Genomic DNA, 17,312 nt, shown 5'->3' on the forward strand with positions numbered 1-17,312 from the left:
ATGTCCAACAGCAGCACCATCAGCCACTTCCTCCTGCTGACACTGGCAGACACGCGGCAGCTGCAGCTCCTGCATTTCTGCCTCTTCCTGGGCATCTCCCTCACTGCCCTTCTGGCCAACGGCCTCATCATCAGCACCGTAGCCTGTGGCCACCACCTGCACACCCCCATGTTCTTCTTCCTGCTCAACCTGGCCCTCACTGACCTGGGCTGCATCTGCACCACTGTGCCCAAAGCCATGCACAATTCCCTCTGGGACACCAGGAACATCTCCTATGAAGGATGTGCTGCTCAGGTGTTTCTGCTTGTGTTCTTTCTTGGAACAGAGTATTTCCTCCTGACCGTCATGTGCTACGACCGCTACGTGTCCATCTGCAAACCCCTGCACTACGGGACCCTCCTGGCCAGCAGAACTTGTGCCCACATGGCAGCAGCTGCCTGGGCCAGTGGATTTTTCACTGCTCTGCTGCACACAGCCAATACATTTGCTTTGCCCCTGTGCCAGGGCAATGCTCTGGGCCAGTTCTTCTGTGAAATCCCACACATCCTCAAGCTCACCTGCTCAGACTCAAACCACAGAAAACTTGGGTTTCTTGCAGTCAATGTCTGTTTATCATTTGGTTGTTTTGTGTTCATTGTTTTCTCCTATGTGCAGATCTTCAGGGTTGTACTGAGGATCCCCTCTGAGCAGGGACGACACAAAGCCTTTTCCACCTGCCTCCCTCACCTTGCCGTGGTCTCCCTTTTTCTCAGCACTGGCACATTTGCCTACCTGAAGCCCCCCTCCATCTCCTCCCCATCCCTGGATCTGTCCCTGTCAGTTCTGTACTCAGTGGTGCCTCCAGCCTTGAACCCCCTCATCTACAGCCTGAGGAACCAGGAGCTCAAAGCTGCAGTGTGGACACTGATGACTGGCTGTTTTCAGGAACATTAAATTACTGGTCAATTTCTGAAAACCACTTGCAATAAAAGTCATCTTTGACACTTCTTGCTGGTTTCATTTTGGTGGTTCTTTGACATTATTTTACTTTTTTTTTTTTTTTTTTTTTTTTTTTTAATACTGTCAACAAAGAAATGTAATTGTTTGTGCCATTTCTAATTTGGTTTCTCTTCTCCTTCCCTATGACAACAAAATGTGACAATGTGCATCTGCACTCTCAGGGGTCTTAAATAAACCAAAGGATCTCCAAGCAAAGTTTTCACTGCAGATCCCCATTTTGTTCCCTCCTCTGGAGATGCAGCATCAGTATCTGTGTGCAGAGCTGAGGACAGATCAGCCAGAGCAGCTGTGCCCAGCAGCAGAACCACTTGGTGTTGCCAGTGCTGCTCCCGTGCCACTGTCCCGCTGCCCTCCTGCCCCTCATGTTGCTGCAGGGCCTGAGTGCTCTCAGGGCCAGGCACAGCCCTGGGGGTGGCAGTGCCGGGGCTGCAGCAGGGACAGGCCATGGGCACTGCTAGGGCAGCACTGACGCCTCAGGGCAGGGCCTGGGGGCTGCAGGCTCCTTGGCCAGGCTCTCTCCAGAACACTTGGCCATGCCAATGCTGAGCAAAGAAAACCCCCATGAGCAGCCCCTGGCTGGCCGTGGGCAGGCTGGGGGCAAACAGCATGGCTGGTGCTCTGCAAGGTCCCTGCAAGGGGGAGACCCTGGCAAGGAGCAGCAGAGCAGGGGCTGATCCATCCCCACTGTGCTGGACAGCCCAGGGCAGCATCCCAGAGCGTCCTCATGCACCTGCCAACAACATCTCCCCTCTGCAGCCCTGGCCTCTCCCCCAGATCACACAGGTGCCGCATCCTTGCAGGCAAAGACACGGCAGCACTGGCTCAGGAGCTCCTGTTTGCACTGCACAGAGCAGGCATCAGCACCCCCATGGTGCTGCTGTGGGGAGATGGAGCTGAGTGAGCACAAATGCCATCAGCCCCTGGGGCCAGCAAGGGCTGGAAATGGGAAGGAAACCACTCAGGTTTGTCGTGGCCTTTGCAGTCAGCCAGAAAGTTTGTTCTCATGAGCTGTGAGTTTCCTGTCCCACTGCAGATATTGTTGCTCAGAGCTAGGGCTGCCTGGTAGTCACCCCCAAAATGCCCTGAGAATTTCCTTTGCTTCACCTTTGATTTCTTTTCTCTTCCCTGATCCAGATTTCATCCTCTTGCCCATCCCTGTCCCTTCCCCTGAAAACCGTCCATCCCTGTTTGCCCTTTTCTCTCTGGCCCTACTCCCCATTTCAATTCATGAGTTGGAACCATGGGAATGTCCCTTGGAAGCAGGATCATCCTACAAGTGCTTCAGGAATTGTCTGCAGGCTCCTGCAGTGCCTCCTGCTGCTCTCTTGCCACAGGCACCACAGGCCAGGGGGGCACATCTGGGCTGCTATGTCTGGGTGTTGGGCTCCCTGTTCTGGGCAGTGAGGAGGGGCTGGAGAGTCTCAGCAGGACTGACAGGATGGGCTTTGGGGCTGTTTGGAGAAGCTGAGAGACCTGGGCTGCTGGAGCTTCTGAAGAGGAGGCCCAGGACTCATCCTGCAACTGCTGCAGGGGTGGTTTCAGAGAATCACAGAATCAGCAAGGCTGCAAAAACCTTGGAGATCATCAAGTCCAACCTGTACCCTGACACCACCTGGTCTCCCTGAGCCTCTTCTTCTCCAGGATAAAAAATCCCCGGCTCCCTCAGCAGCTCCTCACAGGACTTGTTTCAGACCCATCACCTGCCTTTTTGCCCTTCTCTGGACATGCTCCAGGCCTTCCATGTCCTTCCTAATTTGGGGTCCCAGATCTGGACTCAGCACTCAAGGTGTGGCCTCACCAGTGCCAAGCACAGGGGAAGAATCACTGCCCTGCTCCTGCTGGGCTCACCATTCCTGACCCAGGCCAGGAGCCATTGGCCTTCTTGGCCCCCTGGGCACACTGCTAGCTCATGTCCAGCCTGCTGTCCATCAGTTCCCCCAGGCCTCTCTCTGCCTGGCCAGTGCCCAGCCACTCTTTCCTCAGCCTGTAGCACTGCAGGGGTTGTTGTGGCCAAAGTGCAGGACCCAGCACTTGGTCTTGTTAAACCTCACCTTGTTGGATTTGGGCCCTGGATCCAGCCTGTCCAGGTCCCTCTGCAGATCCCTCCTACCCTCCAGCAGATCCACACCAGCCTGGTGTCATGTGCAAATTTTGTGATGATGCACTCAATCCCCTTCTCCAGACTATCTATAAAGATGTTAAACAGGACCGGGCCCACACTGATCCCTGTAGGACGCCACTGCCCATACACTGGATGTGGCACCATTCCCCACCACTCTCTGGGCCCGGACATCCAGACAGTTCTTACTCCAGGGAATTGTGAACCAATCCAAGCCACAGGCTTCTGCTTTTCCAGGGAATGCTTTTGGTCAAGGGCTAAAGTTTTGACAGATAACATCCACAGCCCTCCCTGTATCCACCAGGCCCTGGCAATAAATCTCTTGGTGGGCAGGAGCTGGGCAGGAGGCAGACGAGTGCCATGGCAGCAAGGCAGGTCAGGAGCACCCGGGGCTGAGTGACCAGGACATCAAGGACATGGATTATCCAGGTCATTGGGGCCTGTTTGGGTTCCCCAGAGCAGCAAAGATGTCTGGAAGCTGGAGCAGGGTGAGGGAAGGGCCTCCACGGTGGGGCTGGAGCCCTTTGGCTGTTAGGAGAGGCTGAGGGAGCTGGGCTTGTCCAGCCCAGAGCAGGGAAGGCTGAGGGGCTCCTCATGCCAGCCTGGCAGTGCCAGCCAAGAGCTTATGGAGAACACAGAGCCATCCAGACAGATTTCTACCCAGGGAACAGATACTGCAGAGGCTGTTGGATCAAGTTCCTGTGAGCCCAGAAGATGGGCATTAGTGCAGCTGTAGCTGTGCACAAGAGAGCTCTGCAGCCACTTTCTCTCTTTTCCTTCCTCTGGGCATGGAGGGAGCTCGTGACTTCAGCGTGTGACTCGTGTGTGCAAAGAGCAAATCTGGGCAGAATCTGGACAGGGAGGGTTTGGGGCATCTCAGGATCTGTGCTGAGCACAGAACGTATTTTACATTGCTATGAGACTGTCTGCTATGGAAAGTGGATGTAATATCCAGCAGAGGAATGACTTCAGATTTTATGGAGCTGTTCTTCTCCTTGGTTCTGTTTGCTGACAATAAATGAACATCCTTCTGTGTCTCAGGCAGTTCCTTCTGCAAGGAAAGCAGGTGGGAGTTGGTGCCATGCAGCTGAAAGCTGCACGTACAGCCTGGGCTGGAGGAAGCTCAGATTTGTACAGGACTGCTCTGAGTGCCAGGGGCTGGATAAGGGAAATGGTGGGGTTGGGGTAGGGACAAAGTGTGATTGATGGTCAGCCATAAAGGGTCTTGATTTTTGTATCTATTCTGACTACATTAGGAGGTGCTCAAGATCAGCCAAATTGAAATTGTTGATATCAGTGCATAAAGAGGAAAAAAAGAAATGGGAAAAAATTCTTCTCTCATTTTTTTAATGTAATATGTTTTTACAAATGTAGTGAAAGCTCAGACAAGTCCTGTCTTATGCTCAGGTTTCTGGCAGTAGCTCTGTTTCAGGTGAACCGCACTTCAAATTGCTTTTTCTACTAAGTTCTTAAGAATAGAAAATTAGGTATATTATAAAATAAATTATTTACTGAATGGACTCAAGACTAACAGACAAGAGACTTTAAATTGACTACTTACTGCACAGGATAAACAAAATAAGAGCAGGTAGATAGAAACACTGAGCACAATAAAGTTAACTTATATTACAGCTAGTGAAGAAATAGCAGAGATCAGGAGTCAAAGTAACTTACCAACAAATTGATGAGGGAGTGCACATGGAGCCCTTTCACTCACATTCCAGAAAAGTAAGCATAAAGATGCATCCAGACTTGGCGGATAAGCCCTATCCTTTTGCAGGGACTATGCAGAAGACTTTTGCTTTGTGAAAATTTTGTGTGGCTTTTATTGTTTGTAAAGTGAAGTGTGTGTCACTCAGGAATTCAAGGCTTATCTCCCTTCAGCTGCTCTCAGAGCAAGATGTTAATGGTCATATGGGAATTCCACGTCCCTGGCACCAGAGAGAATTCAGGACAGGACTGATGTCCAGCCTGGGTTGTCTCAGCAATTCCTGAGAGGGGGAAGATGTCCTGAGTGACGGTCCAGCTGATGCACAGAACAGATGAGCTCTGCTGGGCCATAGGGGAAGTCCTGCTGCAGGAACCTCATGGAACCAAGAGTGTGTTGTGACATTGTGATGCCTCATGGAATGAAGGAGACCATGGTGACACCAATGGACCTCATGGAACCAAGGGTCCATTGTGACAGATCAAGGCCTCATGGAACCAAAAAAGCATTGTGAGAGCTTGGCGCCCCATGGACCCAAATCTCCATTGTGACAGCCCAGAATCTCATGGAACCAAGGGGCCTTTGTGATACTGCAAGGCCTCAGGGAACCAAGGAGTGAAAAGGTCTCAAACATTGCTTGCAGGGCTCTACTTTGGGGATGAGGAATTTCCTTGGTGGCACCTTGTGCCTGTATGCAGTGGGGAACCTTAAAAATTTTGTATTGCTTAAAAAAAAAATTGAAACCCCCTCTTTGTATGAGTGTTGTCAGTTCTCAGAAAGTCAGTGTCGAAAGGAAAAAGTAAAGAAACTTTGAAAGCTGAAGCACCTAGTGACATTGAGCCCCACTGAGTGTTGTTACTGACAAAGGCTCTCAAGAGACTAATTGAAGCAGATAACTGGAGGACATGATTGCACAAAGCTCTGAGAGACTCCAAGGCAAAAGCAAAACCCAAAGCCCTTGGAAAAACCTGCAGTCCCTGGGAGCATGAAGGTGCCCCCAAGGCAATTCCTGACCAAGGCTCCCCAGGGACTGGTCCCAGCACATCCCTGAGGCCACTGGGATGTGGGGGGATGCTGAGGGCAGGACAAGGAGTGACAGTGCCCAGCCTTGCTGGGGCTGTGCCAGAAGGCCCCAGTGGCTCAGGACAAGGTGTCTCCTCAGAGCCCTTGGTGGCACAGACCCTGCTGTGCCCCAGGGCACCAAGACTTGGCTTCTCTTTGTCCCCATCTGTCATCTCTGCCTCCAGTTCTCTGCTCTGATTGAGGTATGGAGACACTTTCCCAGTTGTGTCCCTCACCGAGACCCATTAAAACTTTAAGGTACTTTGGAGTTTGATTCTCACTTGGAGTTCTTGAGAGGTTTCCTAACAAGCCATGGCTCTGCCTTGATTTCCCTCTGGTCTGGTGTAGTTCATTAGGAATATTTCCTATAATAGTTATGGAAAAACACTTCAAAGTGTTTCTTAAAAATATCCATTCCTATTTTAAAGGATGGATTTTATTACTGTTCTCTTTAAGCAGAGGTGATTGCAGCATTCTGGGATTGATATTGATCTAGAGTTTCTCCTCAGGATGTCTGGCCTGCTCAGAGAAGCTGTGCCTTGAGGTGTGATCCAGTGTGGACAACCTTGCTCCACATTCCCCAACCCCATCCTGTCTGTCCTCACTCACCTGGGACCTGCTTTGCTTAGAGAACTGCCTCCACACCAGCAAACATGGTTTTCTCCCCTTTGTTTTCCTTTTGAAGCAATCTAAAACACCTGATTTTCCCCTGTGAAAACAGACAGACTTGTCAGGTGTGTGCCAGCCCAAGGTGCCACCAAGGATGTTCAGGCGGGGGACCGGGGCCTCAGGGGTGGTGCCTGGAGTCAGCGCCATTTTTACTTTGTGCCTCTAACTCCCAGCATGCCTTGCAGCACCATAGAGTCCCATTGGAGCCGGGACTACAATACCCATCCTGCCCCGTGCTCCACAGAACCCCGGTATCCCCCCCGTATGTCCAATAGATGTCCTCCAGAAACTCCAAGGATCCCTAAGTATCCCCTCAGCATCCATTTGGGTACCCCCAAAACTTCCCAGAATCCCCTGAATGCTTCCAAGCCCACAGATGCCCGTTACAGCCACTTCTGGGAATACATCTCCTGCCATCCCCCGCGAGCTCAGAGCACCTCATAACACAGTCCTGTGCCTAAAACTCCTGCTGTGCCCCGTGCCTTAAAGAGCCTGGCTAGAGCTCCCCAAGCTGCCCCCAAGTGCTCCCGAACTGTAAACATTCCTCCCTGAGGACTTGAAGTTGCCATTCAGAGGCAAAAGTGCCCCCAAGTGCCCACCCAGAGCCCGTAAACACTCCATTAGAATCATTTCCAGGACTACAGCTCCCATCATGCTTTGTGGTGCCATAGAATGCTATTCAAGCAATGACTTCATCACCCATCGTGCCCCGCGCTCCTCCAAGAGACATTGCAGCTGGGCCTGGAATAACCATGATGCTCTGCGGCCCCATTAAACTGTATTATACCTACTCCTACAACTCCCATCATGCCCTGCACCCCGGAGAACCCCCTTACAGACCCCCATGAGCCACTTCAAAGCCCAGACTTTCCATCAGGATCTCTAAGCTCTTTTTTAGTGCCTAGTCAATGCCCCCAAGTGTCCTCCTGTCCCTCAAAATTATTTCCCCAGACCCAAAACTGCCCCGCATGTGCCCCAGAAATGTCTCCCTGGACCCCAAAGTGCCCAACCTGAACCTGTCTGAAAAAAAAAAAAAGATATAAAAAAGATTAAAAATAACTAAAACATTTTGAATTATCCTAAAAAGGGAGAAATAAATAACCAATAGAGCTTAATTAATGAAGGGAATTATATTACATAAAAGCAATGACCAATAATTTTTTTGTTTGCTAGTAATAAATTTTTATTACAAATATAAAAATTTGGTCTAAAAAATAGAATAACAATATTACAAATAAGGAAAATTAATTTTAATTTTAAAATTAAATAACATTTTTATTACAAAGAGAAAATAATTATGTTTTTTATATTTTGGGTTGTCAGCACCAGGTGGGAGACATCATGATATGGTGATGATGGGGGTGAGGAGCAGGTTGTCCAAACAGAGTCAGCCTGCAAAGGGGCTCATTCTTCATTGTGCCCAGAACTTCTAAGGAGACATTGTGCATCAATGTCACTTGGGAAATGTTTCTATCACTTCGCCTCTGAACAGAACAATTGAAAAACATTCCCTTGAGTAAAGTTATGATGCACTTTCAAATCTTCCTTCTTAGGAAAACTCCAAAATGTCTCCAAGCATCTGCACAAGCCCTTGGGACTTGAAGACAAATGAAGAAAGACAAAGAGCTGCTGGAATCTTTCTGTATTTTAATGATCCTCAAAATTGTTATGAATGGAGTCTTCAATTGTTCAGTTAATCAAACAACAAATATAAATTTAGTAGTAATTCATTAATAATAGCAGTAATTGTATATAAATTAATACAATCAAAGTATATTAGTTATGTATATTTAAGTAAATACAAAATTTGGCAGTGAGTATTTTAGTGTAATTGAGGTTTGGTTCAAATAAAGCATAAGCAAAACCAACCAGGGGTACAGGGACAGCCCTTCCTCTCAGACCATGCCAACTGAATCAAGCTAAAATCTCACTTATATAGTTTACTAATAGATATTTATAAGAATGTTCTGGAAAGCTCCTCCTCATTTCTATTCCTAAAATCTCCGTCACTGTTGTGTTGCTCGTGCTTCAACAATGGTCAGGGGTCTCTCCTCCTTTGGGGATATTGTTTCCGATTAAGGCTCTGGGTCTTCCTCAGTGTTCACTAGGTGACCTCTCAGGTAGAGCAGGCGCACTGAGCTTAGAATTATATAATTAAGCCGATGTTCCAATAACAAGCCAAGTGTCTAATGCTTGGAATCATCTCAATTTGTCTCAATTCAAGGTCAAAAGTTTTATTTCTAGATGCTGTTCATAGACCTATACCCTTACTATCTCTACTCCCACCAAACAACTGGAGAGTGATAACATCTGCTTTGATTAACCTTCCGTTATCTTTTATGCATTGGAACAATTAAGTACAATTTTTCCATTGCTACAAAGAAACAATTTTGTTAATATAATTACAATTTAATTAGCAGGAATCATATTTATAAGAGGGTAGATTTGGGCCTGAGTCCAGGAGCCCCAGGCACTGAGAGAATGTTGGAGAATCTGCTCAAGGAAGCAGAAGCAAAATTCCAAGTCCCTTGGAGCACCACTGGCCCCACTGAGGGCAGGGACTGCCAAAGGCTCCCCAGGGACTGGTGAGAGCAGATCCTTGAGGGCAGCATTGCAGGAGCCCAAGGCTGTGAGCAGGAACTGCAATGCTGAGCAAGGCCTGGGCTGGTTGGAGGCAGCAGAAAGGCCAAGGGCTGAGCCCAGGATTGGCCCAGCAGGGCCTGTCCCTCACGGGTGGCTCGGGGCTGTTCCTGGGGCACTGGGATGGGAGGGGCAGCAAGGAAAAATGGCATCAGCCTGCAAACCCTGCCAGCCTGCTCAGGGAGGGCCGAGGCAGCAGCAAAGTGCAGCCCCTGCAGGGAAAGTTCCTCCTGTGGGGCTCAGAGGTGCTGCCCAGCTCAGGGCACAAAGGCCTGGGTGTCTCTGGCCCTGCCAGCCCTGCCCAGCCCTTGGCCATCTCTCCTGCAGCCTGTGCCCCTGTGCGTGCTGCTCCTCTGCCCTGGCGGCTGCACACGCCCATCTCGCTGTCCCCCAGCATTTCTCAGCCCAGCATTGCTGTGCCCTCCCTGCACCCAGCGCTGCCGGCTCCTGGCACACAGAGCCATGGCATGGCCCAGCCTCAGCTGGGACACCTCGGCCACCAACATTCTGCCCTGGCAGGGACTTTGCTGTTTCCTCAGCTCCAGACTGAACCTTCCAGGCTGCTCTTTGGGGAGGTTTCCTTCCTTTACACTCCCAAGGAAAGCTCTGTGTCCTGCTGTTCACAAACAGAGAAGGGCTGGTGGGAGATATGGTGGTCAGAGGGTGACAGAGGGATACAATGGCTATTAAATAATTGAGTTTTCAATATTCTGTGAAAGAAGGAAGTGCATCAACAAAACTTCTACACTGGAATTTTGCAGAGCGGACTTTGGCCTATTCATGATGCAGATTTTGGGAGTAACTAATCAGGTATTGATTTTTAAAGAGGAACAGACTTTAAAAAAAAAAGGATTACAAGAAGGATGGACTGTGTTCAAGAAGTTTTAAAGGAGCAGAAGCAGCCTGTCCCTGTGTCAAAAAGGAAGGGAGTGAGTAAAATGACTGGCATGGCTCGGCATGGAGATTTTGGAGGAACTCAAGAAGTTGCATCACTTTGAATAGAGGGGAAGGCAACTCAGAAAGGTTTTAAGGAATTTGTTAGGGTTTGAAGAAAGAAAAGTAGAGAAGTGGAAGCTCCATAAGAACATAACCTGGTCACATTTGTAAAAAAATGAAAAATATTTTTTAAAAATTAGTTAATAACAATAGCAGGGACAAGGAGATTTTTAGCTCTTAAATGGATGCAGTGGGGAATATAGTAAGTAAAGCTCAGTAAAGGTTTGAGGTTTCTGTTTTGTTAACTCAGTTTCCAACAATAACACGGGTTTTCCTCAGGACAAGTGTTCTCCCCCTCAGCTGATAGATGGGGACAGGGAGCAGAACAGACCCCTGTAGTCCAGGAGGAAGCAGCTGGGGACCTGCTAAACCACTCAGATTCTCACAGGTGTCTCTGGGATTAGATGGGATCCAACCTAGGGGGATGAGGGAGCTGGTGGATGAGCTCCCCATTCTGCTCTCCATCATTTACCATCAATCCTGGCTCACCAGGGAGGTCCCAGAGGACTGGAGGTGCCACTGTGAGCCCATCTCCAAGAAGGGCTGGAAAGAGGATCTGAGGAACTCCAGGCCTGTCAGCCTGACCTAAGTGCCCAGCAAGGTGATGGAGCAGAACACCTTGAATGCCATCACAGGGCACCTAGGGGATGGCTGAGGGATCAGAGCCAGCCAGTGTGGATTTCAGTATCAGCTTTGATGATCTGGATGAGGGCATTCAGTGCACCATCAGCAAATTTGCGGATGTCACCAAGCTGGATGTGAGTGTGGATCTGCTGGAGTGCAGGAGGGCTCTGCAGAGGAACCTGGACAGGCTGGATCCAGGACCCAAATCCAACCAGGTGAGGTTTAACAAGAGCAAATGCTGGGTCCTGCACTTTGTCCACAACAATCCCTGCAGCGATACAGGCTGGGGACAGAGTGGCTGGACAGCAGCCAGGCAGAAAGGGAGCTGGGGGCACTGATGGACAGCAGGCTGGACATGAGCTAGCAGTGTGCCCAGGTGGCCAAGAAGGTCAATGACACCTGGCATGGATCAGGAATGGTGTGGTCAGCAGGACCAGGGCAGTGATTCTTCCCCTGTACTCATATCTGGTTGGGATGCACCTTGAGTGCTTTGTTTGGTTCTGGGCATGGAGGAGCTGGAGCGTGTCCAGAAAAAAGCAATAAGGGTGGTGAGGGGTGTGGAACACAAATCCTGTGAGGAGTGGCTGAAGGAGCTGGGGTTGTTTATCCTGGAGAGAAGTAGACTCAGAGGTTACCTTATCACTCTCTACAACTTCCTGAACTGTGGTTTTAGTCAGGTGGGGGTTTGTCTCTTTCACCAGTGTCCTAGTTTGAAAGGACAGGTATCTGCCAGTAAAGGCAGAAGTTTCCCTTTGAAATAGAGACTTTAGTTCCACTCCCCCCAGGTATTATAATTGTTTGAATCAAGGACTCTGAAGCAGAGGTAAGGGGGTAGGAATAACAGCTCTTTTACTGATATATCTAACTGTACAAACAGAAAACAACAGCAGTTGTTAAAATTGCTAACAGAACAGAATAGATAACTCGGTTTCAGTCCCTTCTTTATATGCAAGCACGCTGTCTCAGTGCTTGGTCCCAGTCCTGCATCTGGAACAAAAAACCCAGAGCTGCCGAGGGCAGGCGGGAATGGAGGCAGGAGGGGAGGGGCGGCAGCGGCCACGCCGGTCTCGGGTGGGAACGGGCTGGAGCGGCGGCTCCTCGCTCACTGTTTGTGTCTGGGTGATCAGCTGTGTCCGCAGAGGCAGGAGGCTGGAACGGGGCAGATGCAGGGCAGGTGATCACAGACCGTCTGACTCTCCTGTTTTCCAGAGCAGGGGCTGCAGACGGGCATCCTCCTCCCCCACTCGCTGGAAACACGAGTCCCCTCCAAAAGCCCGAAAGGCCCCTCCGGAAGCGACTGCCACCTACTCCTTTTGTCTAAAGTCATCAGAGACCCTAGGTGTAACCTGGCCAGCTCCATTGGAATGATAATGGGAAAAATTCTTTCAATTGTTACAGTCATAGAAAAACACTCAACCCCCAACATTATCCACCCCAAATTTTTTTCCATGCCGACATGCTACAACACATTAAAACCTTTAAATCATATACATACATGCAGTTACAGGCACAGTATCATAGGTAGTTCACCCTAGAACAAGGTCCCCTTGGGGTATGCATCGGGTCTCTCCATCCTTTTGCATCACCCACCAAGTGCAACCTGGTCCTTGAGCAAAAACCACCCCTTGAACAGGATTGTCTTTGCTGGAAGCAGAGTTCACCCAGACAGTTTTCCCTAACATGCCTCTCAGGTATACCACTGGAACCTTATCTCCATCTGCTGCTCCCAAGGGCTCTGACTGGGCAGGGCCTGCTCGGTTAGTGGAACCTCGGGTATTCACTAACCATGTGGCCTTTGGTAGATTGATCTCCCAGTTCTTGAAAGTCCCCCCACCAAGTGCCTTTAAGGTGGTTTTAAGCAGACCATTGCACCGTTTGACTTTCCCTGCCAGTGGTGCATGGTAGGGAATATGGTACACCCACTCAATGCCATGTTTTTAGCCCAGGTGTTTATAAGGCTATTTTTGAAATGAGTCCCATTGTCTGACTCAATTCTCTCAGGGGTACCATACCTCCAGAGGACTTGCTTATTTAGGCTTAGGATGGTGTTCCGAGCAGTGGCGTGAGGCACAGGGTAGGTCTCCAACCATCCGGTGGTGGTTTCCACCATGGAAGCACGTAGCGCTTGCCTTGACGGGTCTGAGGCAGTGTGATATAGTCAATCTGCCAGGCCTCTCCATACATATATTTGGACCATCACCCCCCATACCCGAGGGGCTTCATCCGCTTGGCCTGTTTGATGGCAGCACACATGTTACAGTCATGAATAACCTGAGAGATGCTGTCCATGGTTAGATCCACCCCTCGGTCTCGTGCCCACTTATAGGTGGCGTCTCTGCCCTGATGGCCTGAGGCATCGTGGGCCCATCAAGCTAGGAACACTTCTCCCTTGTGTTCCCAATCTAAGTCTATCTTTGAGACCTCTATCTGTGCAGCCTGATCTACCTGCTTGTTGTGCCTGTGTTCTTCATTAGCCCGACTCTTGGGAACATGGGCATCCACATGACGGACTTTCACGGGGAGCTTCTCTACCCAAGTGGCAATGTCTTTCCACTCATCAGCAGCCCAGATTGGTTTTCCTCTACATTGCCGGTCAGCCTTTTTCCACCTTTCCAGCCAACCCCACAGCGCATTGGCTACCATTCACGAATCAGTGTAAAGGTAGAGCTTTGGCCATTTCTCTCTCTCAGCAATGTCCAAGGCCAGCTGAACAGCTTTGAGTTCAGCAAGTTGACTCGATCCACCTTCTCCTTCAATAGCTTGTGCAACCTGTCGTGTGGGGCTCCATACGGCAGCTTTCCACTTCCGGTTCATCCCCACAATGCGGCAGGAACCGTCGGTGAAAAGGGCGTAGCGTGTTTCATCTGTTGGCAGCTGGTTGTATGGTGGAGCTTCTTCAGCCCGGGTCACTTGCTTCTGCTCCTCTTCATCAGCGAGACCAAAATCTTCACCTTCTGGCCAGTTCGTGATTATCTCCAAAATCCCAGGGCGATTTGGGTTACCAATACGGGCGCGCTGCGTGATGAGGGCAATCCACTTGCTCCATGTAGTGTCGGTGGCGTGGTGAGTAGAGGGAACCTTTCCTTTGAAAATCCACCCCAGCACTGGCAGTCGGGGTGCCAGGAGAAGTTGTGCTTCTGTGCCAATCACCTCTGAGGCAGCTTGAACTCCCTCATAGGCAGCCAAGATTTCCTTCTCTGTGGGAGTGTAGTTGGCTTCAGATCCTTTGTAGCTTCTGCTCCAGAATCCCAGGGGTCGGCCTCGGGTCTCACCAGGCACCTTCTGCCAAAGGCTCCAGGACAGACCATGATTCCCAGCTGCAGAGTAGAGCACATTCTTTACCTCTGGTCCTGTCCTGACTGGGCCAAGGGCCACTGCATGAGCGATTTCCTGTTTGATCTGGGCAAATCTTGCTGTTGTTCAGGGCCCCAATGGAAATCGTTCTTCTTGCGAGTGACCTGGTAGAGAGGGCTCACAATCTGGCTGTACTCAGGGACGTGCATTCTCCAAAAGCTGATAGCACCTAGAAAAGCTTGTGTCTCCTTCTTGCTTGTTGGTGGGGACATTGCAGTGATCTTATTGATGACCTCAGTGGGGATCTGGCGCCGTCCATCCTGCCACTTCACTCCCAGGAACTGGATCTCTCGGGCAGGTCCTTTGACTTTGCTCTTTTTAATGGCGAAACCAGCTCCCAGCAAAATCTGGATGATCTTCTCTCCTTTCTCAAACACCTCCATTGCTGTGTTCCCCCACACAATGATGTCATCGATGTACTGCAAATGTTCTGGAGCCTCACCCCTCTCCAGTGCAGCCTGGATCAGTCCGTGGCAGATGGTGGGGCTGTGCTTCCACCCCTGGGGCAGTCGGTTCCAGGTGTACTGCACGCCCCTCCAGGTGAAAGCAAACTGAGGCCTGCACTCTGATGCCAAAGGAATGGAGAAGAATGCATTGGCAATGTCAATGGTGGCATACCACTTTGCTGCCTTGGACTCCAGCTCGTACTGGAGTTCCAGCATGTCCGGCACAGCCGCGCTCAGCGGTGGAGTCACTTCATTCAATGCCCGATAGTCCGGAGTCAGTCTCCATTCTCCATCAGATTTCTGCACAGGCCAGATAGGACTGTTGAAGGGTGAGTGGCTCTTGCTGACCACCCCTTGGCTCTCTAGATCACGGATCATTTTGTGGATGGGGATCACAGCATCTCGATTTGTCCGGTACTGCCGGTGGTGCACTGTCATGGTGGCAATTGGCACCTGTTGCTCTGTCACTTTCAGGAGTCCTACTGCAGAGGAGTTTTCTGACAGTCCAGGCAAGGTGTTCAACTGCTTAATGCTCTCTGTCTCTACAGCAGCTATTCCAAAAGCCCACTTGAACCCCTTTGGGTCTTTGTAGTAGCCGTTCCTGAGGAAGTCTATGCCTAGAATGCACGGTGCCCCTGGGCCAGTTACAATTGGATGTTTCTGCCACCCCTTCCCTGTCAGGCTAATCTCAGCTTCCAGCAAAGTGAATTCCTGTGTTCCCCCCGTCACCCCAACAATGGAAACAGGTACCTTCCCCACATGTTCTGATGGTATCAGGGTGCATTGTGAACCAGTATCAACTAACACTTTATGTTTCTGTGGCTTTGACGTGCCAGGCCATCGCACCCACACTATCCAATAGATCCTGTCATCCCATGCCTCTCCCTGGCTAGAGGCAGGGCCCCTCTAGCCCTGGTTATTATTTCTTTCCTGGGCATACATAGTGGAGGTTCCTTCCAGGGGATCTGACAGAACATCCTCCTTGCTGTAATACCCTGCACCTTGCTTGTGGGAGGTTGAGGCTACCTTCATTTTAGTGCGGCTCCCTCGGTTAGCATTTCCCTCCCTGAGCTGACGCACCCGTGCTGCCAGGACAGAAGTGGGTTTCCCATCCCATTTTCCCATGTCTTCCCCAGGGTCTCGCAGGAAAAACCACAGGTCAGCTCGTGAGGTGTACCCTCTCTCCCTTGCTGGGGGATGTGAAGCTCTGACTTGGGGACCTGTGACTCGGACTGCTGCTACGCTGATCTTCCTCACCTCCTCCCTCATCTCCCTCATCTCCTCCATCATCTCCTCCCTCATATCCCTCATCCTATCTTCGACCTGTTGGAGGTCCCTGGCCACGGCAGAGACATTAGCCTGCATTGGGCCATTAATCATGCTCTCAAAATTTCTGAGTTTGTTGGCAACAGAACACACTGTCTCTGGACTGTTATCGGCATTTATCATTGCTATGTAGGTGGTATATTGAGATGGACCCAAGGTTGCCAGATTCCATAACATCTGCCCTGTGCACTTGACCTTGTCAGGGTCATTGTCATGCTGTCCATCCCTGCCAAAGAGTACCTCTAATACTGCTGTCTCTCTCAGCTGCTGGATCCCTTCCTCAAGGGTCTTCCAGCGCATCCTACGGTGGTGCTCCTGCATTCTCTCTCTGTGGACAAACTTCTCTCTCACACTCATTAAAAGCCGGTCCCAGAGGGAAAGGAGGCCTTGCTCCCTTACAAATATCTGGTCCACACCTGAATCCTGGGCCAAGGATCCCAAATTCCTGGCCTCAGTTCCATCCAGTTGTACACCTGTTCCCGTAAGGTCCCAGACCCAGAGTAACCAAGTTGTAAAAGGCTCACGGCCCCGCCGAGCAATGTCTTTACGCAGGTTACGGAGACTATCGTATGAGAGGGACTCGGTGACAATCTCAACCTCTGGCTCCCTTGCTGGTTGTGAGGACCCTCCCTGCTGATCCCCATTATCTAAGTGCCTCGTTTTAATCTTAGATTTCCTAGTTTCCACAGGAGCAACTGCTGCTGGCTGTGGCTGCTCCTGTGATCCAGCTGGAACCTGGACAGATACAACATCTACGGGTTCCACTGCAGCACCATCTGACTCTCCCTCTTTAGGGCAGGGTTTCTCACCAGCTGGAGAAAAAAAACTCCTTCATCATCTGGCTATGCTCCTTCAACATCTGACTCTGCTCTTTCAGCATTTGGCCTATATCCTTCACTAGAGCCCCCCTGGGGCAGAGGCAGGTTCTGGGGCAATATCCCTAGTCCCTGGGGCAGGTATCAGAGTTGTTGTCCAAGCCAATATTCCCTTGTTTCTGAATGCTAAGTAGAACAAGCCTACCAGCAACACCAGCCACTGTATAATAACACAGGCAATTAAAACAGATCTGAAATCCTTGAGAACCAGTGGGGTAGCCTCAAAAAACTGGGTGATGGGTTGGGAGAAAATTTCCCTTGCACTCGTTATCTCACAGTAAGTGCCATTACTGAAATAGCCCCAGAAACACGCAGTTAGAGTACGATAGCTCCGGATCCATGCAACCGCTTCCCAGAAAAAATTTAAAACCCATGAATTCCTGACATAATCAATCCACCAAACCAATCGGACAATAGCCACAGCAACCTTGGTGAGGGGGCCCAAATTCAAAAAAGGGCTTACAAATGGGAGGGAGATGGCTGTGACCACATGG

At 50.2% G+C, this 17,312-nt stretch overlaps 1 protein-coding gene across 1 annotated transcript; it reads left to right on the forward strand.

Moving 5' to 3' along the window:
* LOC306815687 (olfactory receptor 14A16-like) lies at window positions 1-933 on the forward strand (the record flags this gene model as incomplete). Its single annotated transcript, XM_079332249.1, has 1 exon — window positions 1-933. One exon carries the CDS (start codon window positions 1-3, stop codon window positions 931-933), a length of 933 nt encoding a protein of 310 aa, XP_079188375.1.
* Between the last annotated feature and the right edge of the window lie 16,379 nt (window positions 934-17,312).

Source organism: Erithacus rubecula (genome assembly GCF_903797595.1).
Source record: "Erithacus rubecula genome assembly, contig: scaffold_187_arrow_ctg1, whole genome shotgun sequence".
Classification (NCBI taxonomy): Eukaryota; Metazoa; Chordata; class Aves; order Passeriformes; family Muscicapidae; genus Erithacus; species Erithacus rubecula.